Source organism: Manis pentadactyla, chromosome 6 (genome assembly GCF_030020395.1).
Source record: "Manis pentadactyla isolate mManPen7 chromosome 6, mManPen7.hap1, whole genome shotgun sequence".
In the NCBI taxonomy this organism is placed as follows: domain Eukaryota; kingdom Metazoa; phylum Chordata; class Mammalia; order Pholidota; family Manidae; genus Manis; species Manis pentadactyla.
In genome coordinates this window covers 107,543,110-107,567,846 of record NC_080024.1, presented here as the reverse complement: position 1 = coordinate 107,567,846, position 24,737 = coordinate 107,543,110, and the positions used below count along the sequence as shown (strand labels likewise).

The following is a 24,737-nucleotide window of genomic DNA, read 5'->3' as shown; positions in this document are numbered from 1 at the left end:
GTTTCTAGATAGATTTTCAAGGCAAATGATAAGTGTGCTGATGAATCGGGTGTGGGTAGAGTCAGAAGGTGGGGAGTCAAAGATTATCGTTACTCTTAGGGGAGAGGGGAGAGCTAAAATGTATGGAGCACCTCCTGCCATGTACTTTGTAAGTTCTCAAAACAAAGCATAATGAAAATTGTTATATCTGAATTGTATAATTACTGAAAAAAAGGTATCCTCACAATTTAAACTGAGACACCACTCACTTGGCTATTGAGGATGAAGGGGTGGATGTACTTGGTTTGAGTTTCCTGAAATTTGTCTTATTTACAACCTTAAGAGAAGACTGACAGCAGCACAGCCATGTGTGGGACATCGCAGGTGTCACCAGAGTCATGTTACTACACCCAAGGAATGCGGGCTGCTGGATTTTGGCCTGGGTGGAGGTGGACAGACCCACAGTCACACTAATGTTGTTCCTGAACAGTCGGGCTAGTACCACATGGAGTGCCCACTACTGCAAGTGGGAGGAAGAGAGTCATGAAAAGCTGGATATCAGGGGAGCCTCCAAATGGCAGAATGGGAAGATAAGACAGGAACTTTCTCCACACACACACAAAGGAAGCAACTACAGCAAATACAACCAAACCTGAAAATAAACTGAAGAGTGCAGAACAGACCACCTACACCTGGGGAAAGAGAGAAGACCACACAGAGAAGGGTAAGGTGGCAGAGCCACAACCAAGCAGGACCTCATCCCTCCCTCAGTCCCAGCCAACAGGCGGGAGGAAGAGGAAAGGAGTGGGCAGGGGATAGGTGCCCAGGGACTCTGTACACCTGGCCCTGAAGATCTGCTCCAGGAACAAGAGTCCACAGTGCACTGGGTTCTGGTGATTAGCAAGACTGGACACCAGGGACAGCTGGAGCACTCTGGGAGGCTGAGACACCGGCCACCTAGGGAGGACAGGCACACTCTGCTGGTCCCGCTGAGACCCAATAGAGGCAGCAGTTTGAAAGACTTGCCAACAGTGGGAGGGGAGCCAGAGCAGCAAGGGTTGGACAGGGCTGTCTCTGCAGGAGAAAGGGCAGGTGGATGATGCCACCCCAGCCCTCCGTCAGCCCAGAGGGTCAAGCGCTCTCAGGAAACCCAGGTGCTCCATCCCCCTTACTGGCAACTCAGCCCCAAGGTGCCTGCCTGCATGCCACTGACACGGCAACCCATTCAGCCCAGCAGCATCCAACCTTGCTGCCTGGCAGGCATAGGAACACTCTCCCAGCTTTCACAGTCCTGTTTCAGCCCAACTGTGCAGACACATGTAGGAGCCAGCTCCAAGAGATCCTTCCTCCCCACAGGCACTAGGGGTCACTTACAGGACTCGCTGCTATAGCAGCTGTGTGCCATGGTGGTGCAACTCGCTGCCTCTGCTACTCCCACAGGCCAAGTCACTGCCTGTGCTCGTCCATGTGCTCCCCACACCCCCAACACCACCCATGTCCTGCCACCACTGGGAGCCTGCAGACCCTTCCACCCCACCACTCACTGCCTAAATGCACCCACATGCCCTCCCAGCGTGCATGTAGTGCCACCACCATGAGCCCCTGTGCCCTCCCACCACATGGCTCACTGCCACTGCTGAGCACCCAAGGGCTCTGCAACCAGGTGACTGGCCATCGCCCCGAGCCCATGCACCCTGCCATTGTACAACTCTCCCTGCAACCATCCGGCCCATACCATTAACCCAACAGCCCCACCATGGCTGCAGGGCAGGCAGAGGGTAGCCCCACCCACAGTGATCCCAGCGGAAACCACTGCTCTGATCACATGACCTGGTTGAGGCAAACCACTGGCCTCAGCAGACTGAGATAAACCAATGCTGGCAGACAGAAACGCAACCCCACCCATTACCCACCAACAGCAACTGGGCCTCTGCAGTGGAGGAGAACAAGGAGGAGAGGAAAGAGTCTTGAGTTTCTGGACACCATAGATGCCCTCTTTATAAAGTCTTTACTCTCTAGACCAGGAAGCGTAGCAAATCCAGTTAAAAGAAAGGAAGAATCACAGAAACCCTGACAAAATGAGGAGGCAGAGGATGTTCCAAACAAACTACAGGATAAAATACCTGTAAAGAGGACTAAATGAAATGGAGATTGCCAATCTTCTTGATAAAGATTTCAAAATAGAAGTAATAAATATGCTCACTGATCTGCAGAAATGTATTAAAGATCTCAGGGAGGACTTCAACAAAGAGATACAAGAGCTAAAGAATACAGTAACTGAAAGGAAACACAAAATGAAAGGATTGAATAATAGATTGCTGCAAGCAGAGGAGACAATCAATGAGATGGAGATTAGAGAACAGAAACACAAGAAAGCTGAGGAGCAGAGAGAAAAAAATGATCTCTAGGAATGAAAGAATGATAAGGGAGCTATGTGGCCAATCCAAACAAAACAATATTTCGAGGAAATAATTGTTGAAAACTTAACCCGTCTGGGAAAAGAAACACACACTCGGGTCATGGAAGCACAGAGAGCCCCTAACAAAAGGAACCCCATGAAGAAAACACCAAGACATATGATAATTTAAATGGCATAGATTAAAGATAAGAAGAAAGTATTGAAAGCAGCCAGAGAGATAAAAAGAAAATTAATTATAAGGGAAACCACATTAGGCTATCAGCAGGCTTCTCAGCAGAAACTTTACAGGCCAGAAGGGAGTGACATGAAATACTTAATGTACTGAAACAGAAGGACCTTCAACCAAGAATCCTCTACCCATCAAGATTATCATTTAAATTTGAAGCAGGGATTAAACAGTTTCCAGATAAATGAAGACTCAAAGAATTTATAACAATAAAATCATCATTACAGGATATGTTAAAGGGACTGCTGTAGATGGAAATATTTCTAAGGCTAAATAGTTTTGATTATGACATATAATACATAAAGTGTGGAAGAGGAAGAAGAAAAAAACTTTCAGATTGTATCTGTAATAGAGCAATCAGCAACTTAATTTAGACTGTTACAAAGTCAGGAAGCTATCCTTGAACCTTTGTTAACCATAAACCTAAAGCCTATAATAGATACAAAAATTTTAAAGGAGAAAGCCAACCACATTAAAGAAAACCATCAAATAACAAGAGAAGAGTGTAAGAGAGGAAGAAAAGGACAGAAAGGAGCTATTAAAACAAGCACAAAAAAATCAATAAAATGGCAGTAAGTATCTATCAATGATCATCTTAAGTGTAAATGACTGAATGCACCAATCAAAAGACATAGAGTGGAAGAATGGATAAAAAAGCAAGACCTATCTATATGCTGCCTATAGGAGATTCATTTCAGACCCAAAGATATACACAGGCTAAAAATGAAGGGATGGAAAAAGACATTTCATGCGAACAATAGGGAGAAGAAAAGCAAGAGTAGCAGTACTTACATCAGACAAAATAGATTTCAAAACAAAGTAAGAGACAAAGAAGGGCAACACATAATGATAAAGGGGTCAGTCCAACAAGATACTCTAATATCTACACACCCAAAAGGGTATCTGCAGACCTGGAAGTCATGACACTATAAACTGCCTTCCTAGTGGGCTCCCCACTGCCTTACTACTTCTGTGTTCTGTCCCCCTCCATCTTCTCTCTACCAGGACCTGAAGCTAGAGTTATAAACCTAAAACTCTAAGGCAGAAAGCCTGATATGAAGCCATTCGTTGGGCCAACTGTGTAAGGAAATTATACATCACTTGTTTTAATCCAGACTCCATTTTAAGTTATAAAATTCCAAGTCAAGCAAGTCCAGGTTAGAGGCAGAGGAGTGACTCATGTAACCAGGTTGTCTCTGAGATCTGGCAACCAGTGTCATCCAGGCTCTGTGTCTTCCAGGTCTTGATTCTGTCCTGTTCTGGCCACTTTTTCAGACAGGCTGCTAGCAACTACAACTTTACAAAGTCTCAGGAGCCCAGTGGAAGGAGGCTTTGGAGACTCATAGCAATTCTGAGCTGGACAGCTCAAGGGAGAGCTTGAAATTGTTTCTAACTGGTGTTTGTTCTTGTCCCAAACCTCAAAGTTCCTTTTTAATTTTTTTTACCTAAGTATTGTTGACGTACAATATTATATTAGTTTCAGTTGTACAACACAGTGATTGGACATTTACATACATTACAGATGGTCACCAGGATAAGCCTGGTTACCATCTATCACCATACAATCAAAGTTGCTTTTTAAGGTAAATTTATTTAACATTTTCTAAGACTTTTTTTAACTTAATTTCACTATTAACCTTTGATAAGAGACTTACCAATTTCCTTGTATTTTTCTTTTATTTCCTTAGATAAATAAGAAACAGATACTTGCTACATCACTGTAAGAGAATGAAAATATTCCTGGATTCCCATCTTAGTGAATAATTGTTCCCTTGGGAGCCTGTTATAAGGGACCAGTTCCTCCTTGAGAGAAATCATAAGGCGTCACCTAAATTTCTGAGAGTTTAAACACATTAGCACAGGTGCACCAATTAGTAGACAGGCTTACTGAGAAACATCAGAACCTTGGGGGTAAGAAGATCTCTGGCCTCATGTTTTTGATTTGCTCTTTGGTCTTTGTACTGATAATTTGCTGTTTGGCAGCAAACAAGATATTGAAGCCCTATTTCTAAAATCCTGGAAATTATGTTCAGGATGTTCACATTTGTGGATGGGAGGTTCACACATCTGTTGGCTATCCCATCATCTCGCATAGAAATGGGACATTATTTCCCTGAGAAGTTAGAAAGAACGCTTCTCTGCCTACAGTCGGGTTGTTTTAAGACTCTTCAGGACCCAGCTACATTGTTCACCACTCCCTCCTGCCCTGTGTTGGTGAAACACCACCAGTAATTGCCATTCGGGTGTACTGTACAGCAGTCCATCTCTGTCGCTCTGTCTCTCTTTGTTGTACCTCCCCCTACACACTGTTCCCTCTGCCTGGGAAACTCGTCTCTTTCAGTTTACCTGCATGAACTCCACCTTCATCTTCCCACCTCAGCTCAGTTGTCACTTTATCCTCAGAAATCTTCCTTGATGCCCATTTTATTCTCCCCTGGGTAACTGTCCCGTCTCTTCATAGAACTTAGCACATCTTGCAATTGTATCTTCATTCATGTTTCTGCTTAGTGTGTGACTCTGGTGAACTCCAGGACCAGGGACCTCATGTTTCCTGCTCAGTCCCCAGTATCCTGCATGGTGCCTGAAGGAGTGCTTTCCATAAGTAAGTGAATGTCAGGACAAGACCAGAATGGCCATGAGCGAGGAGGGTCCTCCACACCAAGTGTCGGTGCTGGTGGGTGTCCGCCTCCCTTTTGTGCCCCAGCAGGTGGGTGCTGTGGGGCAGGATGCTCCAGAGGAAGAGGGCAGGGCTAATGTGCCAAACTGTTCTTTTTCTTTCTTAGAGGTTATTTTGTTTTGTTTTAGTATTTTTTAGTTGACATATAACATTATGTTAGTTTTAGGTGTGCAACATGATGACTCGGTATTTGTCTGTATTGCAAAATGATCACCACAAGTCTGGTTAACATCTGTCACCACACACATAGTTACAAAAAGAAGTATTTTCTTGTGATGAGGAGGACTTTTAAGATCTACTGTCTTAGCAACTTTAAAATATGCAGTACAGAATTATTAACTACAGTTACCATGCCATACATTACATCCTCAGGACTGACCGACTTTATAACTGGAAGTTTGTACCTTTGGACCCCTTTTCCCATTTCTCGTGAACTACTTCCCCTTTCATATGCACTGCGAACCCACCAGACTAGACCTCATTGGCTTCTTAGCTTCATCCTTTGCCCCTGAAATCCCTTCTCCCACACTCCTAGGCCATCTCAAGTGTCACCTCCTCTTTGAAATCTTTTCTGCTGCCCTCTGTTGGAACTCTCTATTCATCATATATGTACTTAGAACACTTTTTGCCTTATTGAAGATATTTATAAGTTTGGCATAAACCTATTATTGGATTACATATTCTACAGGAGTCATGTCCATTTTGATTCATTTCTGTATCCTCTATACCACCTGGCAGAATCCAACATAAAAGAAATCATAAATAGTCATTGATAAAACAGAAATTAAATCCCAATCCAGAAAGATTACCATCTGGTTTTTTTCCCTTTATCGAGAAGTAATTCACATACCATGAAATTTGCCCTTTTAAAAACTGTACAGTTCAGTGGTTTTTAGTGAATTCACAAGGTTGTGGAATCATCACCACATCAAACCCTAGAAGATTTTATCATTCCAAAAAGAAGCCCCTACCCATCAGCAGTCATTCCTCATCCCCTTTCCCTCCCAATCCCTGAAAACTACTAATCTACTTTCTGTCTTTATGGATTGTCTATTCTGGACATACCATGTAAATAATCATGCAGTATGTAGTCTTTGTGTCTAGCTTCTTTCATTTAGCATGATTTTCACCCATGTGTAATATGTACTGGAACTTCATTTCTTTTTTATGGCCAAATAATATTCCACTGTATGGATCTGCTACATTGTATTTATCCATTCATTCGGTTGATGAATATGTGGGCTGTTCCCACTTTTTAGCTATTATGAACACTGCTACCATGAACATTCATGTCCAAGCTATTGTCTGGACATGTTTTCATTTCTCTTGGGTATGTATCTAGGAGTGGAATTGCTGGGTTATACAGTAACTCAATGTTTAACTTTTTGAGGAACCATCAGTTTTCTAAAGCAGCTAAATCATTTTACATTTCCACCAGCAATATGTGAGGGTTCCAATTTTTCCACATCCCCACCAATTTTTGTTACTGTCTCCCTTTTTGACTGCAGTCATCCTCCTGGGTGTGAATTGTATTCACTGTACTTTTGATTTGCATTTTCCTAATGACCAGTAGTGCTGAACATCTTTTCACTGCTGATTAGCCATTTGTATATCTTCTTTACAGAAATTCTATGCAGATTCTTTTTTCATTTTTAACTGGATTATTTGTCTTTTTATTGTTGAGTTGTAGTAGTTCCTTAAATATTCTGGATACCAGACCTTTTAGTTCTTTAGCACATGTAACTGCACCTTATATCCTAACCAATAGGCTATGTATCCAATAGTGAATAATGTCAAGTTTTCCCTCTATCTTTTTTATTTTAATTGTACTGTATGTTAGCAATATCAAGAGTCTTAATTCCAAGGTACTAGATATGGACCTCACCAACATTCACAAATTTAGGGTGAATACAGGAATTTTCTAAGCAGATTAAGATGTCAGTATTCTTTGAGATGCTGTTTAATTGTGTAAATGTTAAATCAGCAGAACCCATTAATTGATGGTGGGTGATAACAGTTAACAACAATAACATAAGCAGAAGGACAGGAGCATTCAGGGAGGTGGAAAACAGAATTCGAAAGAGGGGAGGGAAAAGGAAGAATGTGTAAAAGAGATGCTATGTATTTTTAAAGCGGCGTTTTCTGAGCTTTGAAAACAGACATGTACAAATAGTAAACAGAGAGAAGTGGGAACTAAAACTGCACTGCCCCGCTAAGAAAGAAGTAAAGGTGGTGCCCACCTGCTGTTGACGCCTGAATGCGTTCCAGACACCTATCTGTGCTCACGATCGGGTTATTCCCCGAACCAGCCGCTAGGTGGTGATGCCGCATAAGAAAAGCCAGACGCAGGAAGGGCTGCTTGCACCCTGCCGATTGTGCACCAGGGATGCTCAGAGTCAATCCTGGTATCTTGGAGGTGGCTGCCACCCAAGCTCATGTTCCATTAGAGAGAAAACCAGTATGTATTAAGCTCGTAGACATGAAAGGGTGAGTGCTATGCGAATTCCTCTATTACTTTGTTTCACAGGGAAGTTTAAGTGGTCTGATGCATGTCAGGGCAGGTGGAGGTGGGCCCCCACAGGGGAGATAGTGGATGTGGACTGATGGACTTACCTGGACACACAGCAGCATTCTGAAGTTGTAGTTAAAACAGCAGCAGGTACCTTCCACTCCTTTGTGTATTCTTTTTCCTTTTCTGGGAATATTATTTCTTTGTCAAATAAATCCAGGCCCAAGACTTGTGTGCACATGTGATTCTGTACATTCAGGCACAGATTCAGGCACAGGTTCATGCACTTGCCCAGTTCTGCAAACTGCTCCTATCATCTCTCTCAGAGAAGGCACAGTATCTCCTAACTGCCACCCAATTCCTGTATTGTTCTACCTGTAGTCAGTTCTCTACATAACAGAATTATTTTGGAACCAACACTCCCCCTGTTGCTACCTGCTTCTAAAAACTCTGTAATTTCCCACCGTCCTTGGGATAAAGAATAGAATCCCTTCTGTGGCATCTTGCTACACTCATGGACAGTGACTGTATTGGGGTATGGGTGGGGACTTGGTAATATGGGTAAATGTAGTAACCACATTGTTTTTCATGTGAAACCTTCATAAGAGTATATATCAATCATACCTTAATAAAAAAATTTAAAAATATATTTTAGGCTGTAATTTCAGCAGTCAAAAAAAAAAAAGAATAGAATCCTTAACAGAGCCCATATCCCATCAGTGTGGGCATCCCTGACCCCTTGGGACAACACCTGGCATGTCAGCAGTGCTCCATAAATACTTTGGGGAGATCAGTGGTAACTCCACACAAACAAACCCCAAATATCAGGCAGATAAGAAGGTAGGAATTGGAGGGGAATTTGAAGGTGAAGATGTGGTTCTGATCTCCTTAACTGATGTATTAAGGTCTAGCACTGTGTTGTGTGGAGGCTTTCATGAGTGTTGACTAGCAGATCATCAGTTTTTGAGACTTTAGCCCTCCCATCTCACCAGGAAGGAATTAAGGCATGGGAGTGGTCTCACCTTCTCAGACAGCTCTTAGTTCATATAAAACTGTCTTTCTGGAGGTTCTCCTGGTGAAGTTAGTGGTAAGGGAAGATCAACCTTTTCTTTACATGAAAAGTTCAAATCACGTAGACTGGATTTGGTTGAAACCGTCATTGATGGAGCTCCAGGGCTGACAGCGTGAGGTGTGGCCTAAATGAATTGCGTCAGAGAGCAGTAAGCTCTGGGGAAAATGAGCAATGACTTGATAATTTGCATGTTTAGTAAAAACCTGATTAACTAGATTCAAAGTAATTGAGGCTTTTTCTTATATTCTATGCTCAGTTTTTAATGGAGAAGGGGGATAACATATCACCAAATTCCTAGCATCAAATAAACATGGATCAGTAAAGAGTCTGTCAATTTCCAATCTATGATTGAGCATCTAGAATTTGGTGTGTATTTTTGTAAGTAAAAGTTGTATTTTTCATTTCTGTCTCAGTACACCCATCAAAGAACGTAAAGAGCCGATAAGTCACATTCTTCATGTCACTAATACTTCGCAGCCATCTGCAGCAGTAATTCCCAGTTTGGGATTGGTGAGAGGTTGGTATCCAGAGATCCTTGAGGAATCTAGATCTTGGATCTTGAAACTAGAGTCCAGGAACTCTGATTGAACCCAGGTCCCCATCCATCAGCCTGTGTCAAGAGGCTTCTCCTATATTGACTGCATTTTTAGTGATAGTAAGCAATATTGTCAATTATTTGGGGTTCAATATGACACTGTGATTGTATCACTTTAAAAGAGCCTCTATATATATACATGGAAGATGTTGGAAATGATGTCTGAGACATGCTTCAAATAATACAGGAAAAGGCATAGCGATGGGGAGCTGAGGGCACAGGATTAGCCATAAGGTGTTGACTGCTGACCCTGGGACCCAGGTTCATGGAGTTCATGCACTATTCTGTCTACTTTCCACATGTTTGAAATTTTCCTTAGTAAAACAACACTGGAGAATGTAGAGTTTTGAAAGTTTCTTTTGGCTTCTGTAAAATCCTTTAAAATCAAGGAAAGATAGGATACTTTAAAAACACTATCTGGTTAAACAGGAATGTAAAATAATATGCTTTAGAAGTATAGTCAAAGGTTAAAATATTTCTTATTATTCTTACTTCTTTGGAGTAATTCTACTATACCAGGAAAATTTATGTGCAGTAGTAAACTCATTTTCCTTTATAGATTGTAGATTTTAAAAGAATAATAGTGATCATGGAAAATCTATATATATTTTTATTGCTTCATATTTTAATATCGTAGGTTATTAAAAGTGTCGCAGGATACTTCAGGATATAGTAAACAGAAAAGATTTGTGAAACATGCATAAAATAAAACATGAAATAGCTGGGTGCTGGGGGCGTAGTAGTCACACTGGTGCTGAGGGACACAGCACTGAGATGAACCAGCCCCCTCGGGAGCCTCACGGGCATGGTGGGGCCAGGGCACCCCATGGGCTCTCCAAGATCCCAACCGCCTCACAGCGTTGGCACTGGCTTCCAAATGGAACACCCATCCCTAGGTGGAGGCTGCCTGAAGACTTCCTTTCATTCACTCAGGAAATATCACTGATCTAACAGGCACTGATCTCTTTAATTAAGAAGAACACAAATTCCATGCAAAAGGGCCTCAGAGAGGACAGAAAGCAAAAGTGAAAATCTTCTCTTCCCAGGTCTCAGCAGCATCCGGTCCCGTCAGGGCCTCTTCTTCTGTATAGACAAGAACTGTGAACCTACACAACTTTAAACAAGCCAGATAAAACTGTCCATGCTGTTCCAAGTCTCCTTGAGACTTAACCTAACATGTTAGCTCACTAGGTCTATTGTATTTTTTTATATAGGGCATAGATACCTTTTATTAAGGATACGTCTGTGTGTTTTATTTTTTTAATGTAGAGATATTGGTTTTATTTTTAACTAATTCAAAAGTTAAATAATAATAAAGGTAATTTAGTGAATAAGGATTAAATAAAGTACCAGGCATCTTCATGATGCATGTTACGGCATTGGTTTTCAAAGATATGACCCAGAACCCTGCAATTCCTATTTGCAAGGGCCTCGGGGACCGGCATGTGTCTGAGAATCACTTAGCTGGATGGTTTAGAAGCTGCTGATGCTGATGGCAGCCTCTTCAGCACTTGCAGAGGATCCCTAATGATAGTTTACCCGCACTGCAGGGTGGAGGTCTCCCAGGCTTGGTAAAGGACAGATGGCCGCATGTGCAGTGCTGGGGCATTGGTTCCTGGCAGCAGATGGGGGGAATGGCTGCCAGGGGCATTGTTGGCCTGTTTGCAGACTGACTATGGGCTGTAGCCATGTTTGTGGTTATATAAGAGAATCTCATTCTTAAGAATTACACATGGACAAGGACAGAATGTCTGCAACTGACTCTAAGATGGTTCAGGAAAAAATGTGTAAATATGAAGTATGAAAACAGACAGGGAGTGTATATGATAAAGCAAAGGTAAAAAAATGCTGACAATGGCATATCTAGGTGAAGGGTATGTGGGAAATTTTATGCTGTTCTTACAACTTTTCTGTAAGTTTGAAATTATATCAAAAATTGAAACATATGTGACTGAATAGCTAGTGGCTTGTATACAAAATTAGCTCATTGTGCATGTTTTAATCACCTTTGTAAAAGAAGAGTTTAGACCTCTGTTCAGTAATGACTACACGTGCTTAGTGTTGTGTACACTCTCTTCCAGTCACATTCTAGAATCGGAGCTGTTTTTTCATTCCCCTCCCCAGCCCACCACATTCTTGCAAGTTTTTCAAAATGTTTCTCCCTATCCTTCTTTTTAATATCTGTATCTTCGCCACCCTGGCGTGGCCAGCCTCACGTTCTCTGGAGCAGATGGGGCCGCCCAGTCACCCCTTCTCCCATCTCCGCCATACAGGGGCTGTCTGCCTTCTGAAAGCCTGGCCCATGTCAGGTCACAGCCTGCCTGGAAACTGGCAGCGTGCCGGGGCCACCACATACAGCCTCAGCTGCGCAAGGACACCTGACCGAAGTAGCTGTGGGGACTGAAGTCCAGATGGCTCTGCTTCCCTAATCATGTGCCCGGCACAGAGACACATCAGCCCAGAGGAGGGCCCTGTTGGGTCAGGATGCTGGCAGAAAACAAATTGCTGGATGAGGCATTATTTATAAGGGTGTGGGGAAATTTAGGCAAACCAAAAGGTATGTTGCCACATGGCAGAGCCAGCAACAGCAGGCAGCCATTGCCACCCCTAGAGGCAGGAGCCAAGCCATAGCAGTTATTGGAGCCAAGCAGAGGGCCTCTGGCTTCAGTGGAGGAGGAAACCATGGCCACACCACAGCCTGGTGGGGCTGGGGGAGGGGGGCCTGGGGGAGGTACTCTGACCTGTACACCTACCCTTACATCACCTCCACCCCGTTGGGAGCCAGAGGCAGGATGCCCGATGAGGCTGTCTGCAGAGGCCAGCCTGCTGAGCATGGGAGGAGATGTCTCCAGGGCCAGGAATATACCCTTTCTGCTTCACATAAGATAATGGACTTGGGGGCTAATGGGCCTGCTGGCATCTCAGCTCCTAACACGTTAAGTTCTGACTTGCATTTAGTATTTGAATATTTGAAATTTCCCACAGACCCAGCTTTCCAACTTAACTCTTCCAGCTACCCGGCTCCAACTTCAAGGTCACTGCTGCCAGCCTGCACATGGCCTGTAGCCCCTAAAGGCTTTTGCTAGTGCACACCCTCTACTTCACACTGTGTTCCAGGTCCTCCTCCCAGCTGGCTACTTCCCCACAGGCTTTGGGCCCTGCCAGAGCACAGTGGGACCAGGGTGCCCTGGCTCTTGGCTTCTGTGGCTTGGCTGATGGTATTGTGTATTGTTGCATCTGCTGTGAGCAGCTATGTCTCCCTGAGGGTCTGGATTCCAGTCTCCCCGAGGGGAAGGATGGTATCTTGTGAGGCCCAACCTCCCGTGGCAGAGCCCAGTGTGGTGCCATCCACTGCCCTGCAGCAGTGCCCCAGTCTCCCCAACTTTGAGTCTCAGAGCACTTGCGCCCTGGACCAGGACTTCCTAGGGAATTAGAGATGGCTCCTTCCAGGTCTAACAGGGAAACACTGTGTGTGGGGCCCCCTAGAACCACTGAGGACAAGTGTACTGGGCAGTAGGATGGCAAGCGAATTTTGGGACTCAACAAATGCCCAGCTAAAGAAGCGCTAATAATCACAGTGCTGAGGAAGGTCAGATGGCTCTTAGCTGCCTGACATCACAACCACATGGTCACTAGATTCCATGCCCTAGATGCACCACTGAAGTATGGAAATATCAAGACCACAGAGGTTGTCAAGTGAACAAGGGCACACAGCCTGGTGAGTGCCTGGCTCAAACCTTGATATCTTAGGGGTTGCTTGATTTTTCATGCACTTGGGAACCTTTGTAGGGCAAAATCCCTGTGGTGTTGTTTAAATAGTTTAACTTTTTATTTGAGAATTACTTCCTACTCAGAAAAGTTTCAAGTATAAGTACAAAGAAGTCCCAGGTGCTGGTCATCCAGATTCACCTGTGGTTAACATAGTCACATTTGGCTTCTCATTTGCATCCTTCCCGTGAGTCTTTGGTATAGGAATGAATCCTTTGAGAGTTAGTTGTGGACATCGTGGCCTCTTACCCCTTAAAGACTTCTGTATCTACTTCCTAAGAACGGGGATCTTCCCTTACCTGACCAGCTAGCAATGTCAGTGAGTTCAGCATTGATATGGTAAATACACCTGACCTACCTTCTGTGTCCAGTTTTATCAGTTGACCCGATTATGTCTTGTAGAGTGGTTCCCCCTCCAGGCCAGGATCTGGTCTGCGGCTGGAGTTGAATTTGGTTGTCACCTTTCTCTAGGTTCCCTTGACCTACAACAGTTCCCTCTTTTTATGTTTTTGTCTTTTACAAAATCGTCATTTTTAAGGAATACAGTTGCCCACCTTCTTTTTTTTTTTTTTAATAACTTTTAGGTTTGCCTGATGTTTCCCCGGGTTATGCCTCCCTGGCCTGTGTGTCCTTCTCAGGGTCTACGTCTGAAGCAGACAGTGGCCACCCCCTCCCACTTTGATGGTGTTAATTTTGATTACTCAAACTGTTGTCTAGTTTCTCCACTGTGTGGTTATTGTTTTCTACTGTGTAACTAATAAGCAACCTGTGGGGAGACCATGCAGATATCCTGCTCCTCATGAAGTGTTCTCCTGGATTTAGCCCCATTTCTGGAGCCTGCCTGACCCAGACTTCACCATGCTGCTTGCAAACACTGGTCCTCCCACCCCAGGTCTCCTTCCACATTGCCTAGATGCCAGCTGACAAGGGCTCCCCGTCTCCCCCATGTATTTATCTATCTGTTTTTGGCATGGACACATGATGGTGCTATATATCTCAGTGGTTTAGAATTCATTGCTGTACTTACATATTTTGACACTCAAATCATTCCAGATCTGGCCAAATGAGAACCCTTTCAGTCTGGCTCTGTGATGCTGTGACATGCTCCCAACATTTTTGAGCACTTCCTTACTTTCTGGCACAACAGTATTTCAGGTATATCTTATAGCTATCCCACCCCAAGCCTGGAATCAGTCATTTCTCTGAGGAATCCTGGTTCCTTTTGGTGTTAATACTGAAGAGCAGGATCCAGGCACTAAATGCAGTCACTGATACTGGAGTCTCTTAATTTCTTGGCCTTCTCAGCAGACACAACTAGGAAATATATGCAAATATGTCCACATATACATACACAGGCACACAAAAGTACACACACACATATGTGCACATGGTCACAAATGTACATATTTTAGAAGTCATCAGTTCATACCAGTTGCTACAATTCAAGTCCATCCCCGCAGGCTTTTCCTTGACATCACCCCATATTTGTACCTCCTCCTTTCTCTCTGAAAACCCTGGCTCTCAATGACAATACATTTCTCCATTTGCTCAATCTTATAATACATCTAAGATGGTTTGGGATTTATCTGCAGTCAGAGACTCCCTTTTGAATGTCAATCTTTAATTTATCTGTCGTTTTAATCCATCACATGGCTCCTACTTAATGACAAATACAAACAAACCATGTCATGGTAAATATACACAAATATTAGTCTCTGTGTCCCTTGTTCTTTATCAACAGCCCTGCAAGCTTTAGGAAAAACATTCCAACTTTTCTGATAAAGTCATATAGTTCACAACTGCGATAAAATGAGTTTATATTCTGTTTAGCTTCATATACAATTTGACATTCTGTTATAAGGAATGCTATTGCTTTAAACTGTAACTAAGCCAGATTCTAAAAGAAACCAGTTGCTAAGGCAACTGGGCAAAGACTTAATTAATTCATCAGCCATTATATGCAGATTAATCTGCCAGAGTTAGGAAGGAGCTGGGCTTGTTTGACTTTTCCTTTTGTAATTAGTGGAAGAGAGAATGGTGCAATTTTTGTTTTTCAATCTGTATGGACCTTAGAGTTCCTTCTGGAAGGGGTTCAGGCTTTAAGATCAGAAGGTGCTGTACCCCTTTGAGGCCCCCATAGGACCTTCAAACCAACAGCCTTTTCTGCAAAATGTGGACAATGATGCGCCTCTTGTAGGCTGCTGTGGTGATCAGATGAAACGCTGGAAGCACTTTCAGTGTTTTAAAATTTAAGATGAAAGTTAAGTTAGAAATGTTAGCATAAATTTTTCTGGAAAAGGAAATGGTATTTTCTCTTCACTTTTATAATTGCCCACCCTATGTGCTCCCAGTATTATCTCTGCCGAATTCAGAGAACTTGATTGCATTTACTTGATTGCATGTCTCTCCTCTCTACTAGACTACTAAACTGCTTGAGAGAACAATGCCTAATTCATCTTTGTAATCTCAAGGCTGTGTGTGTTTGTAAGCATTCAAAAAAAAATTTTGTGGTGAATGAATGAACTATAACATACTGCTTGTAAAGCACCCATAGAGCCGCCATCCGTCCTTTGGGTTCTACATTGCTACCTACTGGTAAGAAACTATAATTGCAGTAAATGCTTCTAAACAAGGACTTGAAGTCACTCAACTATAATCAAGAGTCTAAACAAATCCTGATACCACAACAGAAAAAGATTTCTCTTCCACCATTGTCATGATGTAGATTCTACATGTGAATTTTTTCTTGTTTTTATTGTGGTTAAATATATGTAAAGTAAAATTGACAATTTTAACCATTTTTAAGTGTACAGTTCTGTGGCATTAAGTATATTCATTCACATCATGTACACACAGCCTCCATCCATCCACAGAACTTATTCATCTCTCCAAACAGGAACCTGGTACCCATAAAACAAATAAAAAATATTCTGCATTACCTATTCCCCAACCTCTGGTAACCACTATTCTACTTTCTATCTCTGAATCTATTACTCTGGATGCATCACATAAATTGAATTATACAGTATTTGTTCTATTGTGACTGGCTTATTTCACTTAGCATAACATCTTCAAGATTTAGTCCTTTGCAGCATGTTTCAGAAATTTCTTCCTTTTTATAGCAGAATAATATTCCATTGTGCATTTTTGTCCTAGACTAACACACCTCAGTACCTTTTTGTACCAGCTAAGAGCTAGTACTTTATTCGGCTGAATGTAAGTAGATACTCAACAAACCTCTAGTTCACTGTTTATGTGTCTGCCTAGTAGAAAAACCTCAGGAGCCAGCACTGTGATACAATGAATTGATTCCTATAATTCTCACCACAGCTCTGTGAGGTGAGTGCGATTATTCTCACTCATTGACAGACAAGGAAACTGAGAACCACGTGGCAGGAAGAGGAGTTGAGTCCTACCATGCTTGCTTAACAGCCCCGCATTTATCCACTGAGCTGCACACTCCATGTGGGCGCTTACACCATCAGAAGAGTTTCCATGCCAAGAATATGTGCTTTCCTGGTTCACCCTGCCTCTGAGGCAGAATGTGCACTTTTTGCCCATCTCCCCCCCAGTGCAATATGATTCCCCTTTCTTTTCTTTTCCCTATCAGGTTCTTCCTCTCCTCAACTGTGCCTTTTCTCTACATGATCCAACCCGACATGGTCTGCCTCAGGTCTCTCCTCCCTGATGAAGCTTTTTCCAGTTCTGCAGACCCTTACATACCCTTAGGGGCCCTACTGCACCTTCCAGCCTTGGTTCCTACATACTATCATAGGTTGGAATGATTGGAGTGTACTGGCCATATTTTCCCAACTGCTCAAGAAGCTAAGAAATAGGGCTTTAACTTTTTTTATCCTCTTTGTAATGTATCTCTATAGATAATGGATGGCCTGTGGATGGAATAAACATGTTTAATGATATGAATCTACATTGTTTAGATGTGAAATTGGATTCCCTTAACTCTCTTCCCCTACAGCATGTTGTTACATGATTTACTTTAAATATGAAAACAGTTGTAAAGTAGGCAGGTATTGGTGAAGTCCAACATCTGGAATTCATGTCACCACGCCTCCTGTAGCTCTGACATCCCACGGGCAACCCACTGGTACCAAGAGAACATCTGTAAGCATTTAAAATGTTTATTACATTGTTTGTCTTTCTTTTTGCTCCAAATCAGGAGACTTCATTAAATCTGATTCACTTCATAAGAAAATATGTTGGAATAGAACTCTTAACCACTGGATGCAGTCGTTCACTGGAAATGGCACAAGATTGAATCCAAAAAAAGAAAGAAATTATGCCAGTGAATATAGTTATTTGAAGACTAGAAAACTGATGATATCTAGAATTAAGTGCTGAAAATATTTTTTATGATGAAATACTCTTTAAGATTTAACCTTTATTGACATATAGATTTGTTGACATTTTTATATTTTACTTCATCTGATGTAGATTAGTTAAGTTTGTTAATTAGTAAAGAAAGAAGTATCTTTGAAATTGGTTAGACCATTTTTAAAACTTCACACCAGTATTAAAATATATCAATTGAACATTTTTTGAAAATTTGCCATAGTCCCACATTTTGTTGCCATAGTCCCACATATTTGAGGTTAAAGAGCAGAGTCAAATAAGGATACTGATCTTCACTGTTCAAATGCTAATCTGCTCTCTTCCTTGATCCTTAAGCCCCTTATTTGATTCTGGTTTGGAAAATGTGTTTTAAATGCAACATTGATTTGTGTGTTTTCTCTTGCAATGCACTAACAGTCCACAGACTGCCCTTCCATGGCTCTGTCTCATAATCTGACCCAGTTTGGTGACTTTCACAGATTTTTTTAACTACAAAACTTTGATGTTTCATCCTGTTTGCAAATCCCCCATTCTGATTTATGGAACTTCTGTTGATATTTTGTTTTAATGTATTCACTAGTCTCTCAACTCATGATTTCACACCATAATTAAAGTCCTGTTTTTGACAACTGTGTATTCCAGTGAGGATATTTCAGTCCTGGGTTTTGGACACAGGGCAGAGTCCAAGACAGTGAACCTACCTTTCCTACTGATTCATTGCTATTTTGGTTTTTCAAACTGTCAGTTAAAAAGACTGCACACTACCCTCTAACTACAAAACCTTGATGTTTAATCCTGTTTGCAGATCCCCCATTCTAATTTATGGAATCTGTTAATGTTTTGTTTTTTTCTATGTGTGTGCGCAAGCCGCACAGCACCACACACCACACACTCAGCACACCACACCACCACACACAGAAACCACGCCACACAAACCTTATAGACAGCACTTCTGAAAGCTGCTTAATATTACTTTGGCTGGAGGAGTAAGAAAAAAGAAGACAAATTATTTCAATAAATTCTAAAGTATTTTATTGAAGAGTATTATGTACAGAAAGGGCAAATTAAGTAAGTTTCCCTGCTTTTCTATTTTAAAAAATGTTAAAAGTTTTACCACAGTATTTTTAAAGCATATTATAATTAGGTCATGGAGTGAAGAATGGAAAATAATCTACACAGGTTATTTTCAAGACACTAAGAAAAGAAGTAAAAGAGCAGTAAGTTTCTAGCATGGCACAGAATGGAACTGGGCCTGTGTGCACACAATTCGTTCACCCGACTTCCACATTGGCACCGTCAAGTTGGTCTGCAAAACTGTCTGCAGCTTTAGTTTCCTAAAGCACTGTCATTGTGTTGAATTAGTGAATTATTCACCTTTCCTAAACTATTTTGTTCCTCTCCTTTCAAAACTTTTGATATATCTGTTCCAAAAGTCTTAGTGCAGCTTTAATCTGTAGTAACCTCTAAGTATAAAATGCTACTGAAGAACCAATTATTAAATTTTTAAAATTAGATTCAATATATCCACTTGTGCTACACAGCACTCTAGTCATTTCTCAAACTCTAAGCCTGTCATGAATCAGTATTTCTCATCCAGTTGTTAATCAAACTTTTGTGGAGAGCCTCCTTATAAGTGGGAAACAGATTTTGTTCAGCTTAACCAGGGAACAGGTTCAGTTGTTTTCAACATTTTCTAACTTCAATCAGAGGGGCTTAAACAAAAACAAATTTTTAAATCATTATTCAAAATTCACAGAAGTATAAAAGAAACGTAAATAATTTCCAATGCTTGAGACATGTGAGACATGACTTAAACTATCAGCGAAAGTGAGGAAACACCACTTTGTTTTAACTTTGCCCTTTTACCCCAAACTCCCCTGTAGGTGGCCAGGGCCTTCCCTCCCCTCCCTGGAGGGCACAGCCGCCCCGCCGCCCCCTCTGCTGGCGGGGTCAGGGCGGCCTGGTCCCTGCAGGTGGGTGAGCGCGTGGCAGCACCGGCGTTGCCTAGCAACAGATGCTCGCCCGCGGGTGGCCCGGGCTGCTCTCCGCCTCCCAGCAGCTCCCCCGCCCGCCGCTCCAGGAGTGCCTGCTGGGATTCCGGATTCTGATCCCAAGGTTTGAAACACGAATGAGGATCTGTTTCCCTGACCAGACTGAAAAGGCCAGGTGATTGGGTTAAGGGGGAAAAAAATGTCTTGGGCCGCCACATAGCAGATAGATAAAAATTGGCTTTGCGTTTCTTATCGTCGCTGCGTAAGGACATTTCGTTTATAATTTAGAGTGCTGAGCAGTGTATTGTGGAACACACTGTAGGTCGTAGAGTGGAAATACTGCAGCTGGCCTACAAGGATTTGTATGCCAGATACACCTTACTCCCCCCTCTAACTTCTGTAAAGTAATGGTGACAATAGTTACTTTAAGGATTATTGCAAATACTACGTAAATTATTCCGTGGAAAGGGTTTAGCTCACTTCCAGCAATCACTGGGTAACTAGTAGAAGCTATTTTGCAGTACATATATTATTATTATATTCTTGATACATGAACTTCCTGGGTATAGTATGGGATGTTTTTCATCATATCTGTTTATCTAATCCATATTAAATTTCAAATATAAACAGTTATCTTTAACCCTGTTTAAAGATAAACAGAGGCATGTTTAAAATTTTATTTGCACAAAACTCAATTCTAATCAGGCAGCCTCCAATCTACCAGACAGAAAGGCACTCCAAGAAGCTGTACAAAATGAAATACTTTTATAGCCAGAAAGGAGCAGGAACAAAGGCAAAAAAAAAAAAAATGAGTTGTTTATTGCAAGGTTACCTTCCTTTAAGGGATGGCAAGGGTCTCTCAGGCAGATTATCTAACTAGTGTTGATGAGGCAGTTCCTCATTGACTCCTTTAAGATTCTGTTTCTGGGAGAGCTGAATCTATAATTAAGTTAAGTTTCAGTTTGGTGAGGTGGAGCTTAGCATAAATGAGTGCATTTTGGTCCCCTTTTCTTCCCACTAACAATCTATAGAATTCTTGGCATCTAAAAAAATTGACAAATCCTTATAAACATCTCACTATACTACTTTTAAATTCCATTCCTCACCTTCTGACTGTGCCATTGGCCACAGGACATGCCAGGTTGATATTTCTCTATGTGAATATTTGTGTTAACACAAGGCGTGAGACCTAGCAATGGTTCTAGATAGTCTCCTTCCACCAAACTAGAACCTTTAACCTAGCTCAGGATATAGTATGGCATTGCATGTTCACTTCTGTCTATGTCAAGAAGAGTATTTTATTGCTCTTGTTTTTTAAAAATTTTTTCTTATTTTACATATAGTACTAAACTGGACAAGTATTTTATTGATTTAAAATGTGACCATGAAATTCCTTTCATAGAACCCACACCTTGAGCAGGAGTTACCTATGACTTTCGTGAATTCATTCATCCATACAACAGAGATTCACAGGCATCTCTTCCAGGCCAGGCCCTGACCTGGGCACAGGTGCAGCAGGTGCAGAGGACAGACTCAGCTCCAGCCCTGGAGGAGTCTGCAGTCTAGTGGAGTATTGAAAGAGCTGTAAATAAACTGTTAAATGCAGGGAGCTGGTGAGAGAATGGAGCACAGAGAAGGTGCACCTAACCCTGGCCCAGAGGGATGGTGAGGATGGAAGGACAACTGGGAGGTGGCCAAATGAAGAAGGGGCCACAGGTACTCCAGAGAAGAAGCACATGTGCCTAAGACTGAGAGAGATGTTCAGGAAGTACAAGTAGAGGAAGGAAGGATGGGGTAGCACTGGGAAGGGGAGAGATGTGAGAGCTGAGGCTGCAGAGATTACACGTACCCGTGTTTTGAAGGACCACGGCAGGGCAGTAGGTGGTAGGGACAGTGATAGGGTCAAATTTGTATCATCACTTTGGTAACAGTATTCAGGGTGCCCTGGAGTAAGCAAACAGGAGGACATTGCCCCAATCCAGGTTAGACAGTAATCCAGACCATGGCAGTGGCACACAGGGTGGAAAGGGCTGGACAGATCTTGAGGAAACAGAGCATATGGGACACAGTGCCTTCCTGGGTTTGCAAGAAGCAAAGGAGTTAAGAATGCCTCCCATGGTCTGGTTTTGAAAATCAGGGGTCCTTATTCAGAGAGGAGCAGGTTGGAAGTGTGGGAGCAGGCACAGGGAAGAGTTCACCTTGGCAGGTAGAATTAGGGATCCCTGTGAGACATGGAGGTGGAGGTGTGCTTGGAGTAGACAGGAGAGTGAGCTGGGCTGGAGAGGTGATGTGGACAAGTCAGAGCTGTGTGTACTTCAAACTATGGAGGAGGCAGTCAGCTCCCCACCAGGAGCGTGGGGAAGGGGACAAAGGCTATGCAATGCCTGAGGCACCCCCACCAGTCAGAGGGCTAACAGGGAATCAAATGGCCTTGTGGTGGAAGCCAAAGGACAATAGAGCCTCAGGGAGGTCAAAGAAGGTTTAGACCAAAGTCCATGGATGAGGTTTAGCCCCTGGGAGACCATTGATGACACTAGTGAGAATATTTTCAGTGTAGGGAGGTGGGCCAAGCCAGGAGGTAAGGAAGGACAGGGTAGAATCTGATTCCCTATTTTAACTCTTGGCTGCAGTGGCTGCAGGAAATTGGTAGAACTAACAAGGGGCCTGAGATTGGACAGGTGCTGTATTGGTTTTAAATGGGACACAAGTCAATGAGTTTGCCAGCTGGTGGGATCAAGCCAGTTGGGGAGGTGCGGGGAAGGGGAGAGGGGAGAAAGAAGGGCGAGCCAGGGGAGAGGAGACCCATTAAAAGAGCGCCGCAGGGACTGAAAGCAGAGGCCCGCCGGAGCGAATGAAGGAGGCCACACCACAGTGAACGCGAGGGGAATGCTGTGGATTTGAAGGAAAGTGGGCACTTGAAGACAGAGTTGGGCAAATCCATGAGTCAGTGCACAATGCCAGGGCCCCTAGGGCCTGGAGCCCATCAACTTGTAGGGGAGATGACCTCCTCCACCGCGCGAGGTTGGCGTCCGAGACTGCAGCCCAACCACCTCTTCTGCCTCTTGCCCAAGGCCAGCCCTGCGCTTGAACGCGGCTGCCTGGAGTTCTGGGCACCCCCGTTGGACCCCAATAAAGGAGGCACGGGCCAGGCTCCTGCCCTCATCTGTTCCTTGGTTACAATGCCAAGTTCGAGGCCCTGGTGTCTTCTGGAAAAGTAGAGCTGTTCAGAGAACTGCCAAGGAGAAACGGGGGCTGGAGGCAAAGACAAGAGGCTAAGCGAGGCGGCGGCGTGGGTGCGCTGGAATAGTCTAGAAAATGAACGGAACAAAGGCGGTGTGACTGGTGCTCCTCTTACGGATCCTCCTCCCTGATAGAATATGCATGATCCTGCGAGTCCGCGCCCGCCGGGAGCAGCGAAGCGGCAGGAGCGCGGGGAGCCCCGGAGCGCACGCCCAAACCCACTCCCGGACTCGGGCTGAGAGCGAGCCACGCGGCGGCGCTCCGGACCCACGCGGTGAGCCTCCTACCGGCCGGGCCCTTAGGTCAGCTCCCCACCCTTCCAGGACCGCTAGCACCAGCGACCCCTCAAGATCCCGGGCCTCGCGGCCCCGCCACCCACTCCCCTGTGGCGCGGAGGCCCGGGGCTTGCTCGAACCAGACGGCGAGGGCAGAGTGGGGCACGGTTTGGCCGGCAGGTGCCCGCGGCCGCCGTTCGGGGACGTCTTCGCGCCACCCTCCGGGTCCCGGAGACCGGGCGGAGCGCAACCGCGGGACGCGAGCGGGCGGAGGGCGCAGCGCCACCCTGGCCGCCGCAGCGGAGCCGGCGCTCTCGGCCCATCTCCGTTCACTGTGTGCTGCTTATCCAGCAGATGATTCTAAACAGTTGTCTTTAAAAAACACTTGACTCCGCGCGTCTTCTTGCTCCTTGTTAGTTAGGAGTTTGAGGTGGGCAGAGGGAGGGAGAAGAACCGCCTGCTCTGATTGAAAACAGCGAGAGACCAGACCATCTCTTTCAGCAGCAAGGAAGCAAAGCCGTCGCAGGATCTGCACACATCTACAACTCTTTATTGCTTTTTGTGCAAATTGCCAGCTGTGTCTGACGTCCACCCAAGCGGGCAGGCATGGGGTGCTTGGGCAACAGCAAGACGACCGAAGACCAGGGCGTCGATGAAAAAGAACGACGAGAGGCCAACAAAAAGATTGAGAAGCAATTGCAGAAGGAGCGCCTGGCTTACAAAGCGACCCACCGCCTGCTGCTACTGGGTAAGGCCGGAGGGCGGCGGAGGCTCTTGGCCGGACCGGGTGCAGAGCCCGGGGCGCGAGAGCGCCGGGCCGGAGGGCAGGCAAGGCGGGCTGCGCAACGCCGTCGGAGCAGCAGTCTGCGACCTGGACCCACTCCTCCGGCCGCGCGCGTAGTGTCCTCGAAAATGCCTGAGTTGGGTCGGGTAACCGCTCTGTGGGTTTGGGTGGGAGATGGCAGTGGTTCGGGCTACAGATCACAGCATTCTTTCTGTTTGTAGGGGCTGGTGAATCTGGGAAAAGCACAATCGTCAAACAGATGAGGATCCTGCATGTCAATGGATTTAATCCCGAGTAAGGAATAATCAGTTTTGGCTCTGCTTCCAAACTGCATGCAAATTTTGTCACTTCTCTCCCTGCCATCCCAAAAGTACTTTATCTAAATGGTTCATTTGATCATTGAGTAGACCTTTAAGGGAGAAAAAATAGAATTTGTTGTTGAATTTGGTATATTTAAGTAAAAAATATACCAAATAATAGTATATGTTAGTATACTATAGTATATGGGGAAAAATAGAATTTTTTGTTGAATTTAGTATATTTTGGTAAATCCATCTTCTGGTAGTATCTAGATAAAAAAATAATCTGTTTAACAAAAAGTAATTTATTAGCTATTCTTGAGGTATTGATCTGTATTATTGAAATTGCTATGAGCACCCTTAACCAATATGTCAATATATACTTTTCTCTATATCATTTGCATCTATTTCAATTCATAACTATCAACATATAGATAATTCAAATAAATATATTTGCAAGTGTAGCTGTATAGTTTTTATATACAATATTCATACAATTATGTCATTTTGTGTAACCTATGTGGTTGTTTAAAACTATTGATTATAATGTGTG

At 43.6% G+C, this 24,737-nt stretch overlaps 1 protein-coding gene across 2 annotated transcripts in view; it reads left to right on the top strand.

Moving 5' to 3' along the window:
• GNAL (G protein subunit alpha L) overlaps positions 1-24,737 on the top strand; it is a 129,553-nt gene that overhangs the window by 13,874 nt on the left and 90,942 nt on the right. The window contains exons 1-2 of one of the 2 annotated variants that reach the window (XM_036880720.2): positions 23,645-23,849; positions 24,107-24,179. In XM_036880720.2, coding sequence (XP_036736615.1) covers positions 23,708-23,849; positions 24,107-24,179 — 215 coding nt within the window. In that variant the 5' untranslated portion in view covers positions 23,645-23,707. Of the gene's footprint in view, positions 1-23,644; positions 23,850-24,106; positions 24,180-24,737 lie in introns of those variants that run through there. The other variant, XM_036880719.2, reaches the window with a different exon arrangement.